The sequence below is a fragment of the Phascolarctos cinereus genome, unplaced genomic scaffold (assembly GCF_003287225.1).
Source record: "Phascolarctos cinereus isolate Bilbo 61053 unplaced genomic scaffold, phaCin_HiC Scaffold_1;HRSCAF=81, whole genome shotgun sequence".
Classification (NCBI taxonomy): domain Eukaryota; kingdom Metazoa; phylum Chordata; class Mammalia; order Diprotodontia; family Phascolarctidae; genus Phascolarctos; species Phascolarctos cinereus.
In genome coordinates this window covers 10,560,271-10,583,003 of record NW_027555514.1, presented here as the reverse complement: position 1 = coordinate 10,583,003, position 22,733 = coordinate 10,560,271, and the positions used below count along the sequence as shown (strand labels likewise).

The window sequence follows — 22,733 nt, the reverse complement described above, 5'->3', positions numbered from 1 at the left end:
GGCTCCAGCCCAGAGCCTGCAGAGCCAGCACTAAGCTGCTGGAGCTGTTCCAGTCAGAGCAAAGCCACTAAACGTGTGTTTGGGGGGTTCTGCAGGTGGCCAGGGATTAAGGACGAAGAACAACCAAAGAGCGGGGAAGAACGGTTTAACCAACTAACAGAATATTGGTTGTACTTACAAATGAATGAACCCCTTTATAGTTCACTAAGAGGAAAGATTACTTTATTTTTCTTTTCATCTATGCATAAGTTTCTCAGTAGCCTTTCTTAAAGGAAAGAACTCTCTAGTTTCAGTTTCATATGCACACATGTATCCAGTCCAGAATCGGAGCAGTATGGGTATTGACTCTAAACACGACAGTGAGTCTTTACATAGACATACTGAATGCAGCCCAACAGCGGGGCACTTTCCCCCTTCCAATGTAGCACCCACACGTACAGGTCAGGAATTGACTCACCACCAAAAAAGCCCTTCTTCTGAGTTGTTTTTCCAGTAAACATAACAGAGGCCTCCTCAATCCCTCACTCAGCCCTCTTTCTTACATTTATAAAGAGCCAGAGACAGACCAGGGACCCAAGCAGGGCAAGCTGACCCACTTGGCAACCAGACTCCAGATGAGGGTGTCAGCAGCTCCTGAGCTCAACCCAACAGTCATGATAAAGTGTCCGCTATGAAATCATCTACAGACTCTCAGGTAGTTTCAGGTTCCCTGCCCCACCTTAAATTCCCTGCTCTCCTATGAATTTATAAATGGTAAACAAAGAGGAATTTCCAAGATGGGAGGATTGCCAATGCATGTGTATATACGTGCGTACGAGCCTGCATATGTGTGAATGCAAACACATGCTGACATATTTTGAAGAACATAATAATAGGTCAGACTTCTACCTTTTAAATTTGCAATACACTCAAACATATATTAACTCATTTGCTCCCCACAGCAACTTTGTGAGTTAGCAGCTACTGTTGTCCATGTTTTACAGATGAGGAAACTGAGGCTCAGAGGCTAAGTGTCTAGAGCAGGGGCCCACAGCTAATATGTGCTCATGGCAAAATTCAAACCTAGGTCTTCTTGACTGCGAGCCCAGGACTCCATCCACTGAACTGATTTTCTTTCTCTCCAACTTTCCTCATTCTTGTTCATGCCCTCCAAAATCAGGCAACCAGTCGCCAAAGTATTTGTGGACTTGATTCTTTCTTCCTTTGAGATATGGTGTGTCTAGTTTTTCTGTTATCCTCCCCCCAACTTTCCTGCTCCTGATATTTTCTTCAAGCTACTCAAAGACTCTGGATTGTTAGTAAATTGTGCTAGAGAGTTAATCTTCAGTTCTCAAACATTTAGAGATGTTATACTGAGGCTTCTTCTTTGCCTTTATTCAGTGACTATGGCCCATTTCATAAGGCTGGGATAAAGAAAGAGATGTCAAAAAAGAAAAAAGTCCCAGGGTCAAGGCAGCCAAAAATAGACCCCAGCCTTAATATTTATATTCTTCCATTGTTGTCCTTCATCCAGAAGCATCATCATCTCAGAGGGAAAAGAAAAGTCGCTTTATGAAAATGGAGTCAATTAAACAATAATCATTGTTCATGACACCGCACCAGTAGCTATTTTCACAACAAATTTATTTTTCCCCTTTGGGAAGAAAATGTATTCAATTCAGCTATTCTTGTATTAGCAAGCGGTTCTCAAAGGCAGTGTGGATGTGCACACACAAGGGGGTCACAATGTGACTGGGATCGGAGGCATCAGCTCAAGTGACTCAGAGGTTCTCAGGGGTAGGGTTTTCCATTCAGGACACACCCAAAGTTGGGGGGGGGGCAAGCAACCCAAAGGACCTTGATTTCTTATCCAGAAGTGACAGCACCCCCTTAGAAATAGTGTAAATAACATCCTCCAATAAGCAGACAATCTGTAACAAATTTTGCTAATTCGAAAGGACAAACAACTGCTTGAGACTTAAGTAAGGAAATCATCTATACAATCACTGATGCTTGCTTACTACATTGAAAGCTCCAGGTCTTTTATTTGGTTTGGACAGCGAGGTAGCATGGTACATCCAGTGCCAGACTTGGAATCAGGAATAAGGACCTGAGTTCAAATCCTATTACTAGCTGTGTGACCCTGGCCAAGTCCCTTAACCTCCCCAAAATTTGGAAAATGGGCATAGTAAGAGCACCTGCCTCACAGGTTCTTGTGAGGATCAAATGAGACCTGCAAATCTTAAAGTGGCATGTACATGTCAGCTTTATCATCATCATTGCCATCATTATTTTTTATTATTATTATTATTATTCATCCCCCAGTTGGCATTTAATAGAAATGGTTTTTAAATTAGATAATACACAACCCTGAGGCATAACTACTTTTAAACTCAACCTTTAGAAATCACCAGAAAAATGAAAATGATATTTCCTACTAAAGGCCTGCTGGAGTACAGAGGAGCTTAACTGACCTTACACCCCAGAGAGAGAATGCCATTCCATCCATGAAGAATGCGCCTAGCCCCTCCCTGCTGCACTAATAGACCTGCAGTCAAGAGGCGTGGCCCATGACAAAGAGGGCAGGATACGAATATTATTAACGCAAGAAAGGATAAGGCAGGTAGGTCAGCAGCAGACAGGAAGAGACCTTTAATGTGACAGTCAGGAATTTAGAAACGGAACCACGCCCACTAGTGAACAGGGAGGCACTTGAAGGCTTTGGAACAGCACTGACTACAACAGCACATTAGGAGAAATATTTGGACAAGTACATGAAGGAGAGAGGTTGGAAAAAGCAGAGGCTGGGGGTAGGAATATCAGTTGGACAGGTATTACAATAGGAAGAGATGAAAGGCTGTAATGAAGACGTTTTTATGGGTCACACAGGAGATGCCAGATGTGAGAGAGACTGAAGAGAGAAAAAGACTTGGTCAATGACGGTGGGGTTATGGGGAGGAGGAGGAAGAAGAAGAGGAAGGGAGAGACCGGGAGATAGAAATAGTAATACTGCAGTTCCGAGCCAGGGAAGAATGAGGTACCTTCCTCTTCTACAAAGACCTCTTGCAGTTTCTACACTCCCCAAGATGGCTCCATTACCCTCTCTACCCCATGTCTTTCCACAATTGCCCCACCCGCTAAACTTAGACTTGCTTTTTTTCTCCATGATTCTAACATGCTTTTACTTGTCTACTCGAGGGGGCCTTCCAGGGTCTAGACCACCGGTAGGAAAAAGTGTGGTGTTTCCCCTGTTGGGTAGACTGCCAGGCACGTGCATTGACTAAAGGGACAGACTGCATCCCTTCAATCATGCCACCTAGGAACACACACACACACACACACACACACACACACACACACACTTTCTCCTGCAGCTGAATTTTGCTTAGGACTCTGCACATACTATGAGCATCTGCCAAAAATCCAATAATAGTAACAAAAATAATAACAACAGTGGGAGCTCTTTATGGTGCTACAATGTGGCAAAGCATTTTCCATAAGTTATCTCACTTGATCATCATAACAATCATGGAAGATAGGTGCTATTATTATGCCCATTTTACAGATGAGGAAGCTGAGACTGGGAAAGGTTAAGTGACTTGCTCAGGTCACAAAGCCTCAGGATTTCCAGTCTCACTGACACCAGGTCCAACAGGCCTCCCACTGGTCACTCCACTGCCTCTATATAATCCCACCTCACTCAGCTCCGCTCCTGAACTCATCTCGCCTCTTCCTCTTCCTCTTGCTCTGACCCTCCCACTGACTTCCCCTCTCTAAAGGCACAGAAATCATGGGGTTCATTGTTGTTCACTCATTTCAGTCATGTCCAACCCTTTGTGACCCCATTTGGCATCTTCTTGACAGAGACACTTGAGTGGTTTGCCATTCCCTTCACCATCTCATTTTACAGATGAAGAACTTGAACCAAACAGGATTAAGTGACTTGCCCAGGATCACACAGCTCGTATGTGTCTGAGGCTGGATTTGAACTCAAATCCTCCTGACTCCAAGGCCAACACTGTGCCCTATGCCACCTAGCTGCCCCAAAACTTATGGATTAGAACCAATCAAATAACGAAAAAGAATATATTCAAAACCTATTATACAGCAGGCACTTTGCTAGGCACTGGGGATACAATGACAAAGATGAAAGGGGAGAATTCTGGGAAAGGAAGGGGGAAAGAGGAAGGGAAAAGGAAAGAAAAACTCTCCCTCTGTGTCATAGCAGAAAGACAGAGGACTACCAGGGCAGAATGCTGTATACACTTTTCAGTGTAGTCACTAGATGGAGTGATTTCAGTTAATTGTTTTCCTTGATTATAAGATCCCAGATTTAAAGCTTTAAAGCTATAAATCCCAGATTTAAAGATGGGCATCCAGTCTACTCTCCTCATTTTACAGAAGAGGAAACAGAGACCTCAGTGAGATTAAGTGTCTTGCCCACAGGCACTCTTGACCCCAGGCCTCTCTCCCCTGAACTCTTTCCACTGCTCCACCCACTGCTTCTCAGTACCATTCAATGTGTCCCCCTCATTAGCTCCTAGTTTCTGTAAGCTATTTAAAAGAATGATATGAATGCAAATTAACCTGAGGGGTCCTTAATTTCTGGTCCTGGGCACCTCCACTCACTCACTTAGGCCCATTCTTCCTCTGACAGCAGCTCAAGGCCAACCCTAATGGGCCCCAAAAACTATTTTAGGAATGACACGTGAGCTTCTGGACATGGTTATTTGAACCCAAAGATAGAAATGTGATTTTTCTCCTCAGGAAAAAAAAAAAGAACACTTCCATAGCTCTCGTCTCTTCTCTGTTATTTCATTATCCTAATGCACAACTCTAAAGACACTTATCTAAGTGGCCTCAGACTGCCTGATCACCATTCTCCTACCAAAGAGCAAAGAAGCTCAGAAATCTACAAACCCAACCTTCTGTTCCCTCCCTTCCTCAGAAAATTGGGGGATTTAAAACCAAAGGTCAAACTGTCATATCTCATTTTTCAAAAGTCTGAATTAAGGACAGAACTGCAATCTTCCCAGACTTGTCCACATCTCATTTCCCTGTTGGGACTAGAAGTCCCTGGAGAGCAGGAGAACTTGAGTCAATTTAGTTGGTGCCTCCAATAGTGCCTGGCACATATTAGGTGCTGTATAAATATAAGCTATCATTATAAGAAACCAAGGCCCATTGGTGAACTGACTTGTCCAAGGCCACACAGGTAGTAAGCTGCAGAGGCTATATGTGAACACTGGACCTCTGACATCAAATCTAGCTCTCCTTCCTGTGTGTGCGTGTCTACTGAGTGAGTGAATGAATGAACGATTAGTAGTTTTTCACCATATGAACACCAGGGGAACATCTTGTTTCCCACAAAAAAGGATCCTTCGAACAAGGCGATCGCTGGAGATGACCGCGGGCCTGGTGGCGTCCAGACTCCTGCTTCTCCACAAGGTTTTCAGGATCATCCACTCAGACCCTTGTCTGGTTCATATCGCAGGGCCATAAGGTCACAGACTACAGATGAAGAAACAGTGGCCGAGAGGGGCCGAGTGACTTCTCTGAGACCACTCAGCTAGCAAGGGTGAGAAAAGAAAATCAAATTGAGCTCTTCCTCTCTACATACCATGTGACTTTTCCACATCACTCACAATGGCTGGTGTGGCATCCTTCAAAGGGACACTTCTCTTCAAAACAGTTTCCAACAAGACTTCATAATTCAATTATCCTAAGCCCCCTAATCTCTGAACCCCCTGAGAATCGTGGAGAAAAGAACAGCAGGCTGTCTGGGAGGGAAATGGAAGAAGAAAGATGTGTCAGAAAGAAAAATCATCAATACCAGAATTAATTTTCATCTCGGCTTCATTCTTTCCGGTACGTCTGAATGGAAAGTTCTTCTTGGGTATCTCTGACAAGGCGGTGTGAGAAGGGTCAACAGCAATGAAGTCCTATTTATGAGCCCTGTTAACACTGAACACAGAGCTTAGCAATGTCTGTCTCTAAAAATAGAGCCTGGATGTCCCTGGATTGTCATCGTTAAGCAGGAGCTGGTGGAGTGCTCCAGGCAGGGAACGGGAGCCTGCTGCCTTCTCCATTCCCAGCCTTCAACCCTTTGCCCCAGGCCTCCTCTCAAGGAAGGTAGCAGAGATCGACCCAATCCTGGGTCTCGATCATTTCCAACAATGTCACTGCCCCTCCAACAGGCAGCTATCACGTGGCCTGCTTTTGGCAGCAGGAAGGAATCTGTGGTTTTACTTGAATGTTTCTCGTCTTTATTTAAACTACTAGAAATAACCCCAAAATGACAGAATGCTCCTTCTATAAATACTCCTCTCAGCGTAGAGTTATATTAGGAGGCACCTCAGATGGCAGGATAACGCCTAACGAGCTAATCTTAGACCCGCAATGCCATAAGATAGAAATAACGAGGCTAAGAATAACTGACCCAAAGGAGTCAGCCTGCTAAAGAGACCCACAGACATGCAGGTTAGAAGTTGGAATGTATTAGCTATGCTCTGAGGAGCCCCTGCCCCCCACCTCCATCCACTCTCCCCGAACGGGAGCAGGGTCTTCCCGATAGCTACATGGTGGCCAATTCTTTTCCAAGCATCAATTCATAAACTGTGCACACGCCTCCCACAAGGAACATGTCTGCCTGGGAAATTGGCAGATAAGAAAGTCAGACCACCATGGAGAGAGCAGCATTTCCTCGGCAAATCTCGGATGGAAGGAGGAGAGCCCCAGCAGAGAAAAGAGAGGGGTTCTTGAAGCTTTCCCTCTGGACTGAAGTTCATCTGTCACAGGCATCCAGGAATGCCTCACAGATTCAAGATTTCACCAGGAGCAGAGTCCACGCCCCCAGTCCAGACCTAAACAGTAGCCAGTCTTAGGAGAAGGAACCCAAGAGTGGCTGTGACCAAAAAAAAAAAGAAGAAAGAAAAAAAACCACACACACATGGCCTAGTGACCAAGCTTGGAGATGGGTCTTATCAAATAGAGGCAGCCTGGTCAGAGAGAGGCCTCGGCAGGCAGTGCCTCAGGTGCCGGGGCCTGCAGTAGGTACTTCCCCCCAGATGTTTACTAGCTGTGCGACTCCTCACAAGCCTCTGCCTTCCCAGTAGTCCCATGGGAATAAACACCTGTGGTCCACAGGACCTTTTGTAGGCTCAATTTGCCAACTTCCTAATTCTATTCTTCTTATGCAAGGAAGCAGGCCTAATGGCCACAGGGCTGACTTCAGAATGAGGAAGCCCTGAGCTCCAAGTCTCCCCTTGGACACAGGCTGGTTGTGTGGCCCTGGCCATGTTGTTCCATCTCTCAGGAGCTCTCTCAAGATCAGAAGTTAACCTACATTACTGAGGGAGTTTTTTTATCTGCGACTTCCCTATCCAGGTCCGGTTCCCATCTATCCCTCCCATTCTTACAGGATTATCTACCATTAGGGGCAGACACATAGTCTGTCACCAAAGCTATATCCAAATGCTTACCAGCTTGGAGCCCATGCTCCACTGGCCTAGCTTTGAGAATATCCATGCTTCGCTAAAGAACAGAAGTGGGATGGTCAATGGAGAAAGCCTATTCCATTTTCCCCTAAGTAGGCCAGAATGGAAGGTTTCCTCAAGATTCTGAGTAATCCTTCAATCTTGATCCAATCCAGCAAGCATCTATAAAGAGCCTACTATGCACAAAAAGTATCCAAGGCACTATGGAGAAGAAGACCAGTCCTGGCTACCCTATCTTCAACCAAGGGCATAGCTTCAACATACCAGCAGATAAGTGCACCTCTGACCCCTTGGAAGAGAGAGAGGGCACCAAAACCCAAGGGAACCAAGAGAAGTTTCCCAGAGCAGACAGCATAGATGCTGAGCCTTAAAGGAAGCTCAGGATGCTTAAAACAGGGGTGAGGAGGAAGTGCATTGGTCCCCTCTTGGTGCCTTCCTTCAGTGATTACCCTGAACGGACAGAGTATATACCCTGTATGGACCTAGGTATCAATGCCATGTTTTCCTCATTGGCACATAAGCTCTTTGAAAAGAGGATTTGCCTTTCTGATATACCTCCAGTTGCTAAGCACAATACCTGGCTCATAGCTGACTGACTAGCTCATGAACTTTTGGTCCATTCAATTTAATTCAATGGCTCCTGGGCGCACCCTAAGCCAACCATCCAGCAGACAGAGTGGCATCTCCCGAAGATAATGATACTTACCCTTTTTTGTGTCACAGGCAACTTTCATCATCTGGTGAAACCTTAGTACCCCTTTTGTGGTAGAAGCAATATTCCCCCTTCTCCCCACATACAGGTTAGGCTATTTTTTCTTTAAAAGATATTAAGACATTCCTCAAGAATTGGTTGGTGCTGGAGATCAAGGGCCCTCAGGCTGACATCAATTACTCATCACCTGAGAACAAGTCAGGCTTTAGGAGCTGAAGGGCTCTCAGATTCCTGGCTGGTCTTGACATGGAGACATGGGAACTCTGCTCAGCTGTATCTGTGCTTATTCTTGTGAATATCCAATAGCTAACTGTTGAACAACCTATAACAATCTTGTTGTTCCCCCAATATGGAACCTAAAGTACCAGAGGAATGGCCTCAGCCAGGACCAGTCCAGAACATCTCATAACTGTGTTTTTAAATGAAGAAAATAAATAACATTGCATTACAAAGAAAACCAATTTTATGGAAAAACGGTCATTTTTTAAAGCTCAAACCAGGTTAAGAATACCTGCATGGGACCCTCTGCTAAATCAGTCCAAATTAAGAAGTAAAAATGACAACCCAATCAACGTGTGCCAAACAACAATTTAAATAAAAGTTTAAATGTTCCTATACTATCACGTGGGGGGGGGGTCTTAAGGAAAAAAGGGCTCTCTCCTATGCTAAATTTCACCAGAGAATTCACAAACCGCTTCTAACAAATACCTCTCTGTGGATGTTTACACCTTATATGTCAACAAAATAGGTAGAAGTCATTTTGTGAATGTCAGCCACGCCCCCTTCAAAAGAGCACAACTCCTCCATGGCAGAATACAGCGTCCAGGGCGGTGCAGAGGACAGAGCACAAGCGGACCTGAGTTCAAATCCAGCTTCTGACACGGTGTGGCTCTAGGCAAGTCACTTAACCACAACTGCTTCTCTCTCTCTCTGTCTCTTTCTCTCTCCATACATATATATATATATATATATATATATATATATATATATATATATATATATATATATATATATATATATATATATATATATATGTATATATGGAGAGAGAGAGACAGAGAGACAGAGAGACAGAGAGTCAGTCCACCTTCCAGAGCTGTGCAGGCTGAGCATGTCTTTATTCTACAATCTGAAGGCCACTTTAATAAAGTTTACTGTAGCTTCTTTCACCCCAGGAAAATATGTAACTCTCCCCAATTTAATTCTCTACCAGTGAGAAGGGCCATAGAATAAATATTATCTGGCATGTCTATCTGCACCTTAAACCCACCATGGCCAAGAAACACGTGAGGGAGTTTGGGTTTATCAACTTCACTTCTCTGTATTTTACCCTAGCATTTCTATTGCTCTACAAACTGTGTGAAACCTAGGAATATCAATGAATCAACAAGAATGTATTAAGCGCTTACTCTGTGCCAAGCCCCGTGCTAAATGCCGGAGACACCAAGAAAAGCAGAAACAGTGAGGAGAGAAGATCTAAATAAATGTGTACACACCAAAGACAGAGACGTAGACAGAAGGTAACCTGAGGAGGGAAAGGAAGACTAGGAAAGGCCTCCGGAAGAAGGTGACGTTTAAGCTGGGTCTGGAAGGAAGCCAGGGGATGCAGAGAGAACCCTAGAATGTTATAGCTAGAAGACTTTAGAGACTGTCTGCTCCAGCTACTTCAAATAACAGATGAGGAAACCAAGGCCCAGAGAGGATGAGGTGCCCTGCCCAAGATCGCTCGGTGAGGAGTGACAACCAAAACTGGAATTTGCTTCCAAAGATAATGGTGATGAGGAGGAGGAGGAGGATAAAGACTAAGAATCATCCAGTCAGTCTACACAAGATCAGCTACAAAATCATTGATTCCATTACAAAAGCAGTCATTTGTTTTCTACCTGTGCAATAAAACACCAACTATGAGAGAGTTACTGTTGTTTAATTGTTTTTCAATCATGTCCAACTCTTTGTGACTCCATTCGGGTTTTCTTGGCCAAGATACTGGAGTGGTCTGCCATTTCCTTCTCCAGCCCGTTTTACAGATGAGGAAACTGACGCAGATAGGGTTAAGTGACTTGCCCAGGGTCACACAGCTGGTAAGTGTCTTAGGAAATATGTGAACTCAGGAAGATGGATCTTCCTGACTCCTGCCTAGCACGATATCCACCATGGCACCACCTAGCTGCCCCATAAGAGTTGCAAAAGAACAACTCCTCCCAGGACCATTTCTACCTGAATACCACAGAAAAAGATGAGAATAGTATAACAGTAGTAACCTTTACAATAGCGGTAGGAATGTACAATTTTAATTTCAGAAAACACTTTTCATACATTATCTTATTTGATTGAGATGCCACCCCTGTGAGGTAAATACTATTCTTAGCCTCATTCTACTGAGAGGGATTTACTAGGGTCAGTCAGCCCATCAGCATTTATTAAGCACTTACTATGTGCCAGGCACTGTGCTAATCATGGAGAATACAAATACAAGCAAAAAGAAAGCCAGGGCTTGTCCCCAAGTAGCTTACAAGCTAATAGGGTAAGACAATATATAAAAGGTAATTTGAAGGGGGCTTTTTGTGGGGGGAGCAGGGGGGGGAGTTCTTATGTGGAGCATGGGAGAGAAAGGAGTCCTAAGAGTCAGAAGGGGAAGCCAAAGAGGAATGAAGAAGTGACCTGGATGGCCTGAGCATTTTCCCCAAAACGGCAGTTTTAAGAAGCACTGACCAATCAGAAGATGAGGCTGAAGGGGCCAAGTGATGTTCCAAGCTGACAGAACCACAGAGGTGGATTAAACCAAGGTGAGACATCTGCTCTAGCAGAATGACAAAAGAAAGGTCAAAGAATCCAAAGCGGAGCCCAGGGAGGAATAAAGGAAATAGACAAATAGGAAGTGAAGCAGACAAGATCGGAACTCTGCTTGCTGCTGCTGCCTAGACTCTCCCAGCCCAACACTCTGCACAGCACCATGGCCAATTCCCAGGGCTGTAGCACACCTTCAGGAGGCCCCCAGACTTCATTTTCGGGGTGACTGACTAGTGACCTGGATAGGCAAAGTTGGGCCAGCCCCCAGGGCCTCAGCAGGGCCAATCCCCACCTCTCTCTATTTCACAAAATCTCTCACGAGGCTGCCAGATCTCTCCAAATCATAAACACCTGGCTGCCTGGGGCTGCTTAATACAAGCACAGCAGGCATAAGATGCTTTCAATCTCAGAATTCGAAAACAGCCCTAATTTAATTCTCATATTTGGGGGCCAATATGAAAGATCTCATTATACCACAAACACTTTCAATATACCAATATTTACCTGAAATCAATTACCATCCCACCCATGCTTCTAGAAGTGAAATAAAATCAGGAATAAAATATAGTTTCTACTCTCAGTAGTGGGGCTTAAGAGGAAAGTGAGTGGGAAGGGGTAGAATTTCTGGGCATTTCCCACTTCATTGGCATGCAAAAATATTTTACCATAAGTAAACGGCTGACTGCCTTCAGAGCTGGAGTAAATTCCCTCTCTAAAGGTTTTTGGGGTTTTTGTCCAAGACCTAGCCAGCATTTTGCAATAATAACCATACCAGTCCCATGACTCGTGGGGAAACTCAACAATGCGATTCTGATAAGAACATTCAAGTCAAAAAAGAACAAGTCAGTGTGCACTTATGAAGTGCCTTCTACGTGCCAGGCATTGTGCTAAACAGTGGGGAGACAGAGAAATGCACAAACAGCTCCTGCCCTCACGAAGCTTAGTCTAATGGAGGGAACCACATGGACACGTACGACTGCTTTATTGGGCCATAAAGTTGTTCTAGATCGGAGATGGTCAGCCAATTAATCAATTAAGAAGTATTCATTAATTGTTCACTGTATGCCAGCTACTGTGCTAAGTGATAGAGGTAAAGAAAAATACAAAAACAGTCCCTGCCCTCAGGAAGATCAGGGTCTAATCATCTCCCCCGCAATCCCACAGACACAAAATATATGCAGAGCAGATGGAAGATGATTTGGGGAGGACAGGTTGGGGGGTGGAGAAACCAAGAAGGACTCTGGAAGAAGGTGGGATTTGAACCGAATCTTGAAAGAAGCCCTTTACTCTCAGGAAGGAACATCTCGGTGTGTTAACACTCATTGGCTGCAGAAGCTACAGCAACCGTTCCTCCAAAAGGAAAGACAAATCAATGTTCCATTATCAACTCCTTCTTGCCTCAACACTTCAGCAAAATGCAGACCATTTAGCAACAGTAAAACATCATTCAATGCCACTGAATTCTGTGCCAACTGATTTAATAGGAGACTGTTCCAGAGAGAGGCAGAACCCACTGGACTTGGGGGAGGGGGAAGTTTCAATCTTGCCTCAGATTATCAGTAGTCACATGGTTATGGACAAGTCACTAAACATCGTTGACAATCAGTCTCCACCTGCAAAATGGGCAGAATAACAACACCTACGTCACAGGGTTGTTCGAAGGATCAAATGAAAAACTTGGAGACTTGGCACAGAGTAGGCATTTAACAGATACTTGTCAAACTTAAAAAACTAAAAGGTGCTGACAATAGAAGTAATCACCACCATCATTGTTGTTGTAATGAGGAGTTACCTTCTATTCAGGCTCCCTTCCATCCACAGACTCCTCCTCCTTCCCCTCCTCCTTCTCCTCCCCCTCAGCTCCTTCCCCTCCCCCTTTTCCTATTCTCCTTATGTCCATGCGGGAAGTCATACCCTTATATGTAGGCACACTGTACAAAGGCATATAAATTTTGATCACTTATACTTCACCAGGTAACTTGGGGTTTGGGAGCTAGATTTTTTTTCTTCCTTATTTATTCTATCCTTTTTTAATGAGGGACTCTTGACTCATATAGTTTTCATGAATGATTTCTTGAAATATATCTCTGAAAAAACCAAGCTTTGACAAAGCCCATTGGGATTCAAATGGAGCTACTTGACTACGCCTTTAAAGCCAGATCACTGTGGCTCTCAGATTGGCCAATAACAGACCCCAGCCCAAGCCTCACACTCATTGTTTGGGTTTCCTAGGTTCAGAGTGAGTGTAAATAGCAATTGTTTCTGTTCTGGCCAGAAACTCCGAGGGGCTTCCTTTCCCAGAATGATTCTTTTGTGAAGGCCATCTTTTTCCTCAATTCTTTCCTAGTCTTTAATCATTCAGTGGGCTTTGCCTCAGGCAAACTGAGACCTGGGAAAGATCTTAATTTCAAAAGGCCAAGGTCTCCCACTGCACTGGGGCCACCTCCAGTCATCCTGACCTATATTTTGCCACTGGACCCAGATGGCTCCAAAGGAGAGAGGGAGGCTGGTCACTTTGCATAGCCCTGCCCCCCTTAAATCCAATTCACTTGGATATCACCCTCCTGATGTCATTGGTCCTCTTGGAGAAAGAAGGACAAACAGCCAAATAAATATGAGGCATCATATTGCTGCAAGGGTGCCTAGAAGACAGAGACTTTCCATCTGTCTTTATAGCAACATCACCTGGCATAGGTACCATGCAAACAGTAGGCATTTAATAAATGCTTGTTAAATTTGTTGGGGTGCTTGGGTACTTATGTGTGGGTGCTTGTATTTGGGCCCCAATTTCTCCCTAGCCTCAGAAACACTGTCCCTTGATAATCATTTAAGATCAATTGAGCCCCAATAAGGGCCAAAAAAATTTAATTAATCTTTTTCTCTCAGAGTGAACTAAAAACACCCCTTCCTGTGTCAGTAAATTCCAGGACCAGATAGAGCTGATCAATATTCTTCCTGTTTGTTATCACTGGGCCCAGGATGTCTGGGACCAGATACTCTCTTGAATAATGGGACTTTTCTTATCTTGAGTTTCAATTGAGAACTGACCACTCCTTAACCACTCCCTAATCCCACCCTGAATCCCCTAGTTAGCATATTTGACATAGGTTTTATTGCATTTTATCCTATATAAACTTTACCTGTACCTCTCTAAGGTGCAGGATCCTTTAAGAATCCTTGCCTGCTGAAAAGCATAACAATAAACTTTGTCACCTTGGCTTAAAGAATGCTTGCGTCTGTGAATTCATTCCAGATGACCTGTCCTATACTCCAGTCTTTGAGGGGTCACAACCTCTCAACCTCTTAGCCGCAACAAATTGATTTGTATTAAGTTGTTTCTAGGATTTGGGTAGGGAACACTTCTGGCACTTTCAAAGGCTCTGCACCCATCCTACACCCTACCCCCAATCCCAGGGCACCTGATCCAGCCTCTGCCATTAACTAGCTGTGATCCCTCAGCCAAGTAAGAGCTCTTCTAGGTCTCCGGGTTCTCTGCTAAAAGGGAGAACATTGCTCGGACTTTCTCTGAGGAAGACTGACTGTAAAATACTGGCTTGGGCCTGTCAAGGTTTGAGAGAGCAAAGCTAAGCCTCCTTATAGCTCTGTCCTAGATTAATGAGCAGGATGTAAACAGAATGGAAACAAAGAGTCCACCAAGACAGAACTGTCAAATAACCTCAGGTAACTAAACTGTGGACAGAGCATTCTAAGAAGAAATATATATTTTATATGTATATGTGTATATATACCATGTGCATATACATACATGTATATACCCACACATACATATGTATATGTGTGTGCATGTGTGTATATATAGATATACATATGTCTATACATGCAGATAGCTCTCAGGAATCCATAGCCTGATAGAAAAGGTCTATTTCCCTAAACCTGTAATAATTATAGTAACATGTGACAGGATTAAAGAGGCAGAGAGGGACTCAGACATCACCCAGGGTCCTTTACTCTTTTTTGTGTGTCATGGCCCTGGGAAGTCTGATGAAACCCAAGGGCCCCTTCTCATAATCATCTTTTTAAATGACAAAATATATATATTGAGAAAAATGAAAACAAATACATTGAAATGAAGTTCTCAAAATCTTTTTTAAAAGCGAGTTCCGAGATGCCAGGTTGAGAAGCCTGGATCTACTCCAATTCTTACCTCAGCAGAGACCCTCCCACCCTCAGCCTGTGGCAGACTTCCGTTGAGGGAAGCCCGATGCTCCCAGGTGATCCATTCCTCTTTTGGAGAGCTTGAATTTTCAGACTTTTTTTCCCTTGAAATCAAAGCTATATCTACCTCTTTAGAATCAATACATCAACAAGCATTTATTAAGCACTTACTATGTGTCAGGCACTCTACTAGGCTGGGAGTACCAAAACAAAAAATTACCCTTCTCTCAAGAAGGGAGCCAAGAACTTCCCCCTTCATCCCTGCTAGTGTTGCCTCCAAGACCAAGCAGAGCCAGGCTTCGTCAAGTGGCAAGTGAAGACAATCACCAAGGGCCCTTTTAAGTTTGTTCTGCTCTGGGCTAACCCTTCCCAGGTCCCCCAACCCATCCTCAGATGGCTTGACCTCCAGACTCTTCCCCATACTGGATGCCCCCCGGGGACACTCTCTAGCCTCTCCTCCCTAACAGCCACCAAAATCCTCAAAGATTGGGCCATGTGTCGGAGAGAGAGTGGCTGCAATCTGGCAACACACACTGCTGCCTCCCTTACGTCTCAGTCCATGGTCCTCAGGAGATGTGCTGAGTAAAAAACAACAGCATCATCCTTTGGCTAACCTTAGCTAGGCTGGTCCGGAATGAACAAGCAGGGTGTTCCTGAAGCCTTCTAAGCTCCGTTGAATGTCCCAGAGGTTGTTCTTCATGGATGTAGCCTGTGAGAAGCCAGGGTCACCCCCAAGCCACCCCACTTACTGTGATATCCCATCTGTCATCCCTGTGCCTTAGCACGTGCTGTCCCTCATGCTTAGGAGGCCCTCCTTTCTCACCTCCGCCTCTCAGACTCCCCCGTTCCCTTCAGCCCAACTCCCCCTGCCACCTCTTAGCCCGTGCCCCCCCATCACAAATTCTGCACTTATATCTCTGTGTATCAGATGCACCCCCCCTGAGGCCATGTCTCCTGGAAGACAGAGCCTGTATCATATCTGCCTTTGGATGCCCAGAGGCCAGGACAGGGTCTGATGGATAGGAGCCATGAAAGCAGGCATCTACCGAGGCCAGCCACTGCACAAGGCGGGCTAGGAATTTACGAAGAAGCAATTTAATGGACTTCTATTCAATACAAGGAAAATTATCTCTATTTTAAATGCTGCATTATGTCTTCATGTAAATGAAGAAGCACCCACCTTCTTTCTCATTTTTTATTTTATTTAAATAATTAATCCTCCTTTTTTTTTTTACATCTTTGTTACTTCCCAGTGACCCACACCCAGTACTCCAAGATCCCTTTCTGACAACTAAGTACAGCTAAGCAAACAAACAGCAGCAGCAGCTCTGTCTGACCATGTATAACCCTTTCTGCACCCAAAGTCCACCACATCTCAATGTCTCCCCCGTCCGCTTTACAAACAAGATGTCAATGGAAAACACTGGCCATTTTTCTTGCCTTGCACAGCCCTGCAGCAGTGGTTCAGAGAAAAGAAGCAATGGTGTTCCAGCCTTGACCAGCACCTCCTCAGAAACCACCTTTCCTAAGTCCTTTTATGATCTGAAGCTGGTCTATTTCGGTCTTCTGAGGGGATTTAACTTCACTCTCCTTTTTAGCTCCCACCTGACCAACCCCATTGTGCCTGGGCCACCTGTGTGACCACAAGAAGGTAAAAAGCCCTCTTTCTGTCACAGCCTTTTCATAATTAGACCTCTGCTGGCTGCCTATCAGGCCTACCCATTGAAGATTCCACTTAAAAGGGAAGATAGCTTGAAAGGGGTGGAGGGCAGGGGAGGGGGAAACACAACAATAATTAAGGGGAATAGAAAAAGCACTTAGAGACATGTGAGGCACATTGCTCGGTAGGCCCACATTTCCACAATAATTCTGCTTCTCAAAGAAACATCAAGGCCAGCCAAAATACAAGGACAAAAAAGAAAAGGTCATAGAATGTAAAATAATTGTAATAGAAGATATGGACTGTCTATTGTTTGTTCTTCTCTCCAGTGAATGAATAAGACCTCATATAAATGAGTCTTCCTTGATGTAGCCTTTTCTTTCGCATACTAGACTGTGAGCTCCTCAATTTCTGTATCCCTAGTGCTTAGCACAGAAGCTGACACACAGTAGGTGCTTAATAAATAGTTGCTAAGTTGACTTACACAGACGCTGTGTCTATATGGTCTTGTTCTCTGGAATGTTTCCACCAGAAAGCCAAGAAGCAAAGAGTACTTCATTTTATCCATGACTCAGAGACCTATCGTCCAAACGATGAAGTAACAGGCTTGCCAAGAGGACTTCTGGCGTCCCTTTCCTTCTCCACTGGTAATTGTCAAGTGACATATAAAATAACTACTTGGACTTCAATTTCTTTCATGGATTGTGAAGACGTCATGAAAGAAATGTATGTCTGAGAAAGAAAGTGACAAGAGCATGAAACAATCAGTAGGCAGGCAGCTTGGGTGCTCCTCGGTGGCCTTGAAATGGCCAGTCCTCTAGACAGTCCAGTCCTTCAGGAAGTCCCTCAGCATGTTTCAAACTTGTGGGAGTCCATGAACACAGGGGTCTCAGAAAAGTCTTTCTACCCGATCAGGCTTCTAGACTGAGTCAATACTAGGAAAGATCCAACTTCAGCCACTCAGGGAAATACATGAACAATTACTGCATTCGAAATTCACGAAACCCAAAAGCTTCTGTCAAATGTTCATATGACCATGCTCTCCGTACTGCAAAAATTTCCAAATGTCAGAACTGAGAGACATTGTTTGAAATTGTTTAAAATTTTAAAATATATTTTTTAAAAAGTTCCCCCCTCCACCAATGCATAAAGAAAATTTGAAACACATAAGCTCTCCAAATATTCCTCCACTTTGTAGTGGAAGCCAGCTTGAATGCAGAAGGACAGCAGTTTTGTATCCAATCTCCCAAGACTTCTCTTTATGTGATGATGATAAAAGGTGTGATTATGCTGATAGAGAGTTTTGCTCGTATAGCAGAGATGAATGTGGAAGTAACAACTTTTCAATCTGGGGTGTACACGAGACTGGAGTTTGGCTTAAGCTTTGGTTTTCCAGGGGTTCGTTTCCCACATCTCTGCAGCCCCCAAAGGTTCTTCTTAGCGCCCCCTGTCTCCCCTTGAGGTGCCTACCCTCTGTTCCAGAGGTTGAGAAGAGAATACTGTCACGACGGTTTCATTCAGCTCCTTCAAGACAGAAAATGCCCTCTACCAGAGCATCCCATAGCACGCGGTGTGAAAGACCCAGATATTTACCTACGAGGTCCCCATGCCCCAGGAATCAGGAGCCAAGTATCTTCTGGGCTGCTCATTCAGGTCCATTGAGCTAATCATTCTGAAGCCATGAGGCTGTCTCCAGTAAGGCATTAGGATGGTGATGAAATCACACCTGTTGAGTTTCTTCTCAACAAGCCCTGTTTTGTTCTTTCAACAGGAGGCTTGTCTAGTCACATCCTATACCTCTGAATTTGAAACCAAGTAGCCATAAAACTTGTCATGTAGGCTAAAACATCAGTGTAAAGCAAAGATAGCATTGGCCTTGGAATTGGGGTATCAGGATTCTAGTCCCAACATACTGTATCTCTTTGAACAAAACAAGTTTTAGACTTGTGTCAGGAAGCCATGGGTTCAAATACTGTCTTAGACACTTCTTAGCTATGTGATCATGTGTTAATTAATCTCCCTAACAAATTCCCCATTGATAAAGGGGAATGATATCACTGATGCTACTTTATATCAGAGTTCCATCTTGAGAAAACTCACTTTGTAAACCAGCATATTGTCTAGAAATGTGAGCTAACATTACTGAGGCTGTGGGATGCAGAGCCTTGGTATTTTACCAGCACCTCTGACACTCCAAGGCAAGTCAACTGACTTGAAGTCTCTGAGTCTCAGTCAACTCTAGGTCTCTATGTTGCTGAAGGGTTAAGACCTGCTACAAGGAAGGGCGTTCTAGTATTGAGGAAATCACAGGTCCTTGACCAAATGACATATGTTTACATTTGCTCAATGAAACTTCCCTGGCCTCAGACACTTACTAGCTGTGAGACCCTGGGCAAGTCACTGAACCCCAATTGCTTAAAAAAAAAAGAAACTTCCCAATAATTTGGTGAAGTAGGCCAGATAGGTTTTATTTTACCCATTTTCTAAACTGTAAAGTTGAGGCAGAAAAGCTGTAAATGATTTGGCTATGGTACTCCTACTCTAAACTATATTCTTTCCACTATAATCAAACATCCTGTCTTTGCTCTAAGCCTTAACCAGAGACTCCTGACCATTTTCAAATCCACATTACAATCGTAAGGGAAATCAGACCAGAAAGAATGGCTAAGGAAGCATCACCCCACCCCTAGTGCTCCAAAATCCACTCAGAGCTCATAACCCAAATGAGGGCAATTCAGTCTCAGTCTAAGAAGGGACCTGACAGGTCACCTAGTCTAACTTGCACCAGACCATGAATCGCCTGGAAAACAACCATCCTATTTGCAGAAAATAGATATTTCAATAGCATTCTACCTGTACAGGACACTGCTGGCTGAATTCCTATGGTATTCAAGCTATACATAGCACTTCCTATGCCACCCCTCCTCTGAGCCCATGGGACCTTTCCATGTCATGTGTCTCACCATTGAAATCTTCCATAACTGTTGGCTTTCCCTGTTTGAATATGAGCTCTTTGGGTGCTTGGACTGTTTTAGAGCAGTGCTGTGCACATGGAAAGTGCTTAGCAATTTTTTTTTCATTCATTCATATTATCCATTTGATTTTCACAACAACTCTGTGATTTAGATACTATTATTATCCCCATTTTACAGAATCAGAAACAGGCTTAGGTCAAGTGACTTGCCCCAGGTCACAAAGTTAATAGGTGTCTGAATCAGGATTTGAACCCAGAATTTCTTGATTCCAAATCCAGAGCTCTACCCACTATGCTATATTGCCTCTGTTAGGTAGAAGCATAAGCTACATGAAAAATCTGGAAAGGAGAAGGCAGCTGTGATCTTTTATGTTCCAAATAAACTACAGTAAATTGAAGAAGTTCCTATTTATATCAAACATCTTTGTGAGCTAAGGACCTTAGTGCTATGAGATGGTGGCCAAGCCACTTTATTCTCTGAGACTCAGTTTCCTTATGTGTGAAATGAGGGAGCCAGATTAGGATGTTTCCATTTCACAGGAAAAATTGAACATGTTCTCAAACCCACTCCTCTTTCCTAGAGATCATCTGTGCTTGGGACCAAAACCATCCAGAACATCAGCATGAGGGACAACCTTAGCTTAGAAAGGACCAAGAGAACACGGGAGCACAGAAAAGAAAAGGCTGGCAGCAATGGGGGAGGGGGAGGGAAGTATCCCAACACTTGTACCACCGCCTGGGGCCTCGCCCATCCTGGCTGGCTGGCTGGAACACATTGGATTTGGGAGCCCAACTGCATTTCCTACATATGGAAGAAACATTCCATTTGTGGCATGAAGCCCACAGCTGGGAGAAGACACCGATAAGGAAACTACGGTACAGAAGCTACTAATAACCAAACGGTACTCTATGACTGTGTGTAGTGTAGATTAAACCATTGTTTAATTTATGATACTACTCAAAATACCCCACTGGGTCCAGTCAACTCACTCCCCAACATTTCTTCCTCTCATCAGTTCTGGAAAGAAAATGATGTCTTGGGGAGCCTTTGGGGAGGGGAGAGGAAAGATGGGGTTGTCAATTTTTTAAAGGGAGGGTAGCAGGCAATAGTCAGGATGACAACCTGGTTTAAATTTAAGCATTTCAAATTGTACAAAAAAGGATGTTATCTATTCCAAGTTCTATGAGAACTCTGGGATATACTAGAGGTCCTCTGCATATAATTAACAGATTTATTTCTTTATTTCCCATGTTAATCCCCCTAACATTCTTGTTTTCTTGTCCTACTGCAAATCCTAGAACATCCAATACCATGTCAAATGAATTCATTTAAACAGAAATCATGCAAAGCAAGTTTAATTAGCTGCATTGGTGTTGAATCTCAAGCATATAATAAATCATTAAAAAATATTGGGTAGGCACAATCTGACTTACAAATAATCTCAGAAGATAAAGCTGTGTGTGCCGTCAATGGAGCGACAGCTGCTTCATCAAGCAAACCCAGAGGATGCCAACCTGTGGAATAGTCAGAATATTCCTTTCCCACTTAATGATGCCAAACCAGCCACGTTTCATAGATAGACTCAGTGGACTACCTAAGGTGTCCCCCAGAGCTTCATGATGACCACCTGACATGTCGCTGGAAAGGTTTCATGCCAATTATAGGTTAAACTGGCAGACCTCCAAGCCTATTTCTTTTCTCAAGGAAATCAGCATGAAGAGTCCTCAGGTAGAATGGACCCCAATACACTTCATCTAGGGGAGGCTGTTATTGCCTGGCAAGACAAGCTCTTTTACCCAAGGCACACTGCTCAAAATGGTCTAGAGAGACCAATCCCATTTCTGCATCCCCTTCTGTGTACATTCATGCATTCTGAGAAAACTAAGAAACAAAGCTATTTTTTTCCCACACGGAGCTATGCCCAGAAGAACTGGAAATGATGCACCTGTTTCCATTCCTTTTCCCTGGATTTCTGGTAAATGATCCCAGCTGCCTGGCTCCCCTAAAGGACCCCAAAGCAACGAAAATCAGGTTCTCCTCATCCTCACAGCATCTAGTTTAACTTCAGAGCTCAAGACCAAAAAGCACACCAGGGAGGGAGGCCAAGGAGACCCTACCCACCATACCAGCAGCAAACCCATCTAGATGGGTTGGTCTATAAATGAATGGCTTTTCCCCTGTTTTCACCCAGGAAATCCAGCCGATTGCCCGACCCAGGTAAGGTGTTATCTAAACAGGTGCCCCGTGTTGTATCCTGCCGGGTTTACAACAACATCGACGACAAAAACCAACCAAACAATCCCGCTTTGTATAAACTCGAAAGCAGCCAGGCTCGCCTTTTTTCTAGTCCAGCCAAGGTCCAACACTCCTACACTTGTCGGTCACAGGGGCGGCAGAGAACGGGGAGTGGGGCAGAAGAAGCAGCTGCCGAAGTCCCCCTGGCCAGCCCCGGAGTATACCTTCCCCAAGTTATGGAAGGACTGGCTCCGGAGGGGTGCTACTCGGTCACATCCACTTACTGAGAGGACAGCCAGACAACAGCAAGGTACACAAGGAGCGGCTCTTTGCCTGGGCTGCATTTGGCCAGCCGGCCGGCCCCTTTCCCCACCCCTCGCCCCCCACTCCCTGAAGCCTCTGTTGGCCAAGGAAGAGACGGGATGGAGGCGTGGGTCCCGAGATGTGGAGGTCTCTTACCTGAGTTGATCAAGCTGTGCATTCTCTGTTGAGCCAACAGCTGCTCCCGACCAGCCACCCCATCTGAAGAAAAACAGGATTCCGCCTCGTAAATTGCCTGCAGCATATCCCCATCAGAATGCCCTCCCTCCCCTTCAGCTAGGGAAGATGCATCCGCTCGCCCAGGGAACACGGGCTAGCTAAGGGAAGCGCCCCTCTGGCTCCCAGTGGGGTGGGCAGGACAGCAGAAAAGAAACTCGGTACCTCACCCC

At 44.5% G+C, this 22,733-nt stretch overlaps 1 protein-coding gene across 1 annotated transcript in view; it reads right to left on the bottom strand.

The window, feature by feature from the left end:
• HDAC9 (histone deacetylase 9) overlaps positions 1-22,733 on the bottom strand; it is a 573,266-nt gene that overhangs the window by 488,645 nt on the left and 61,888 nt on the right. The window contains 1 exon segment of the mRNA XM_078150730.1: positions 22,483-22,545. Within this exon segment, the coding sequence (XP_078006856.1) occupies positions 22,483-22,545 (63 nt within the window).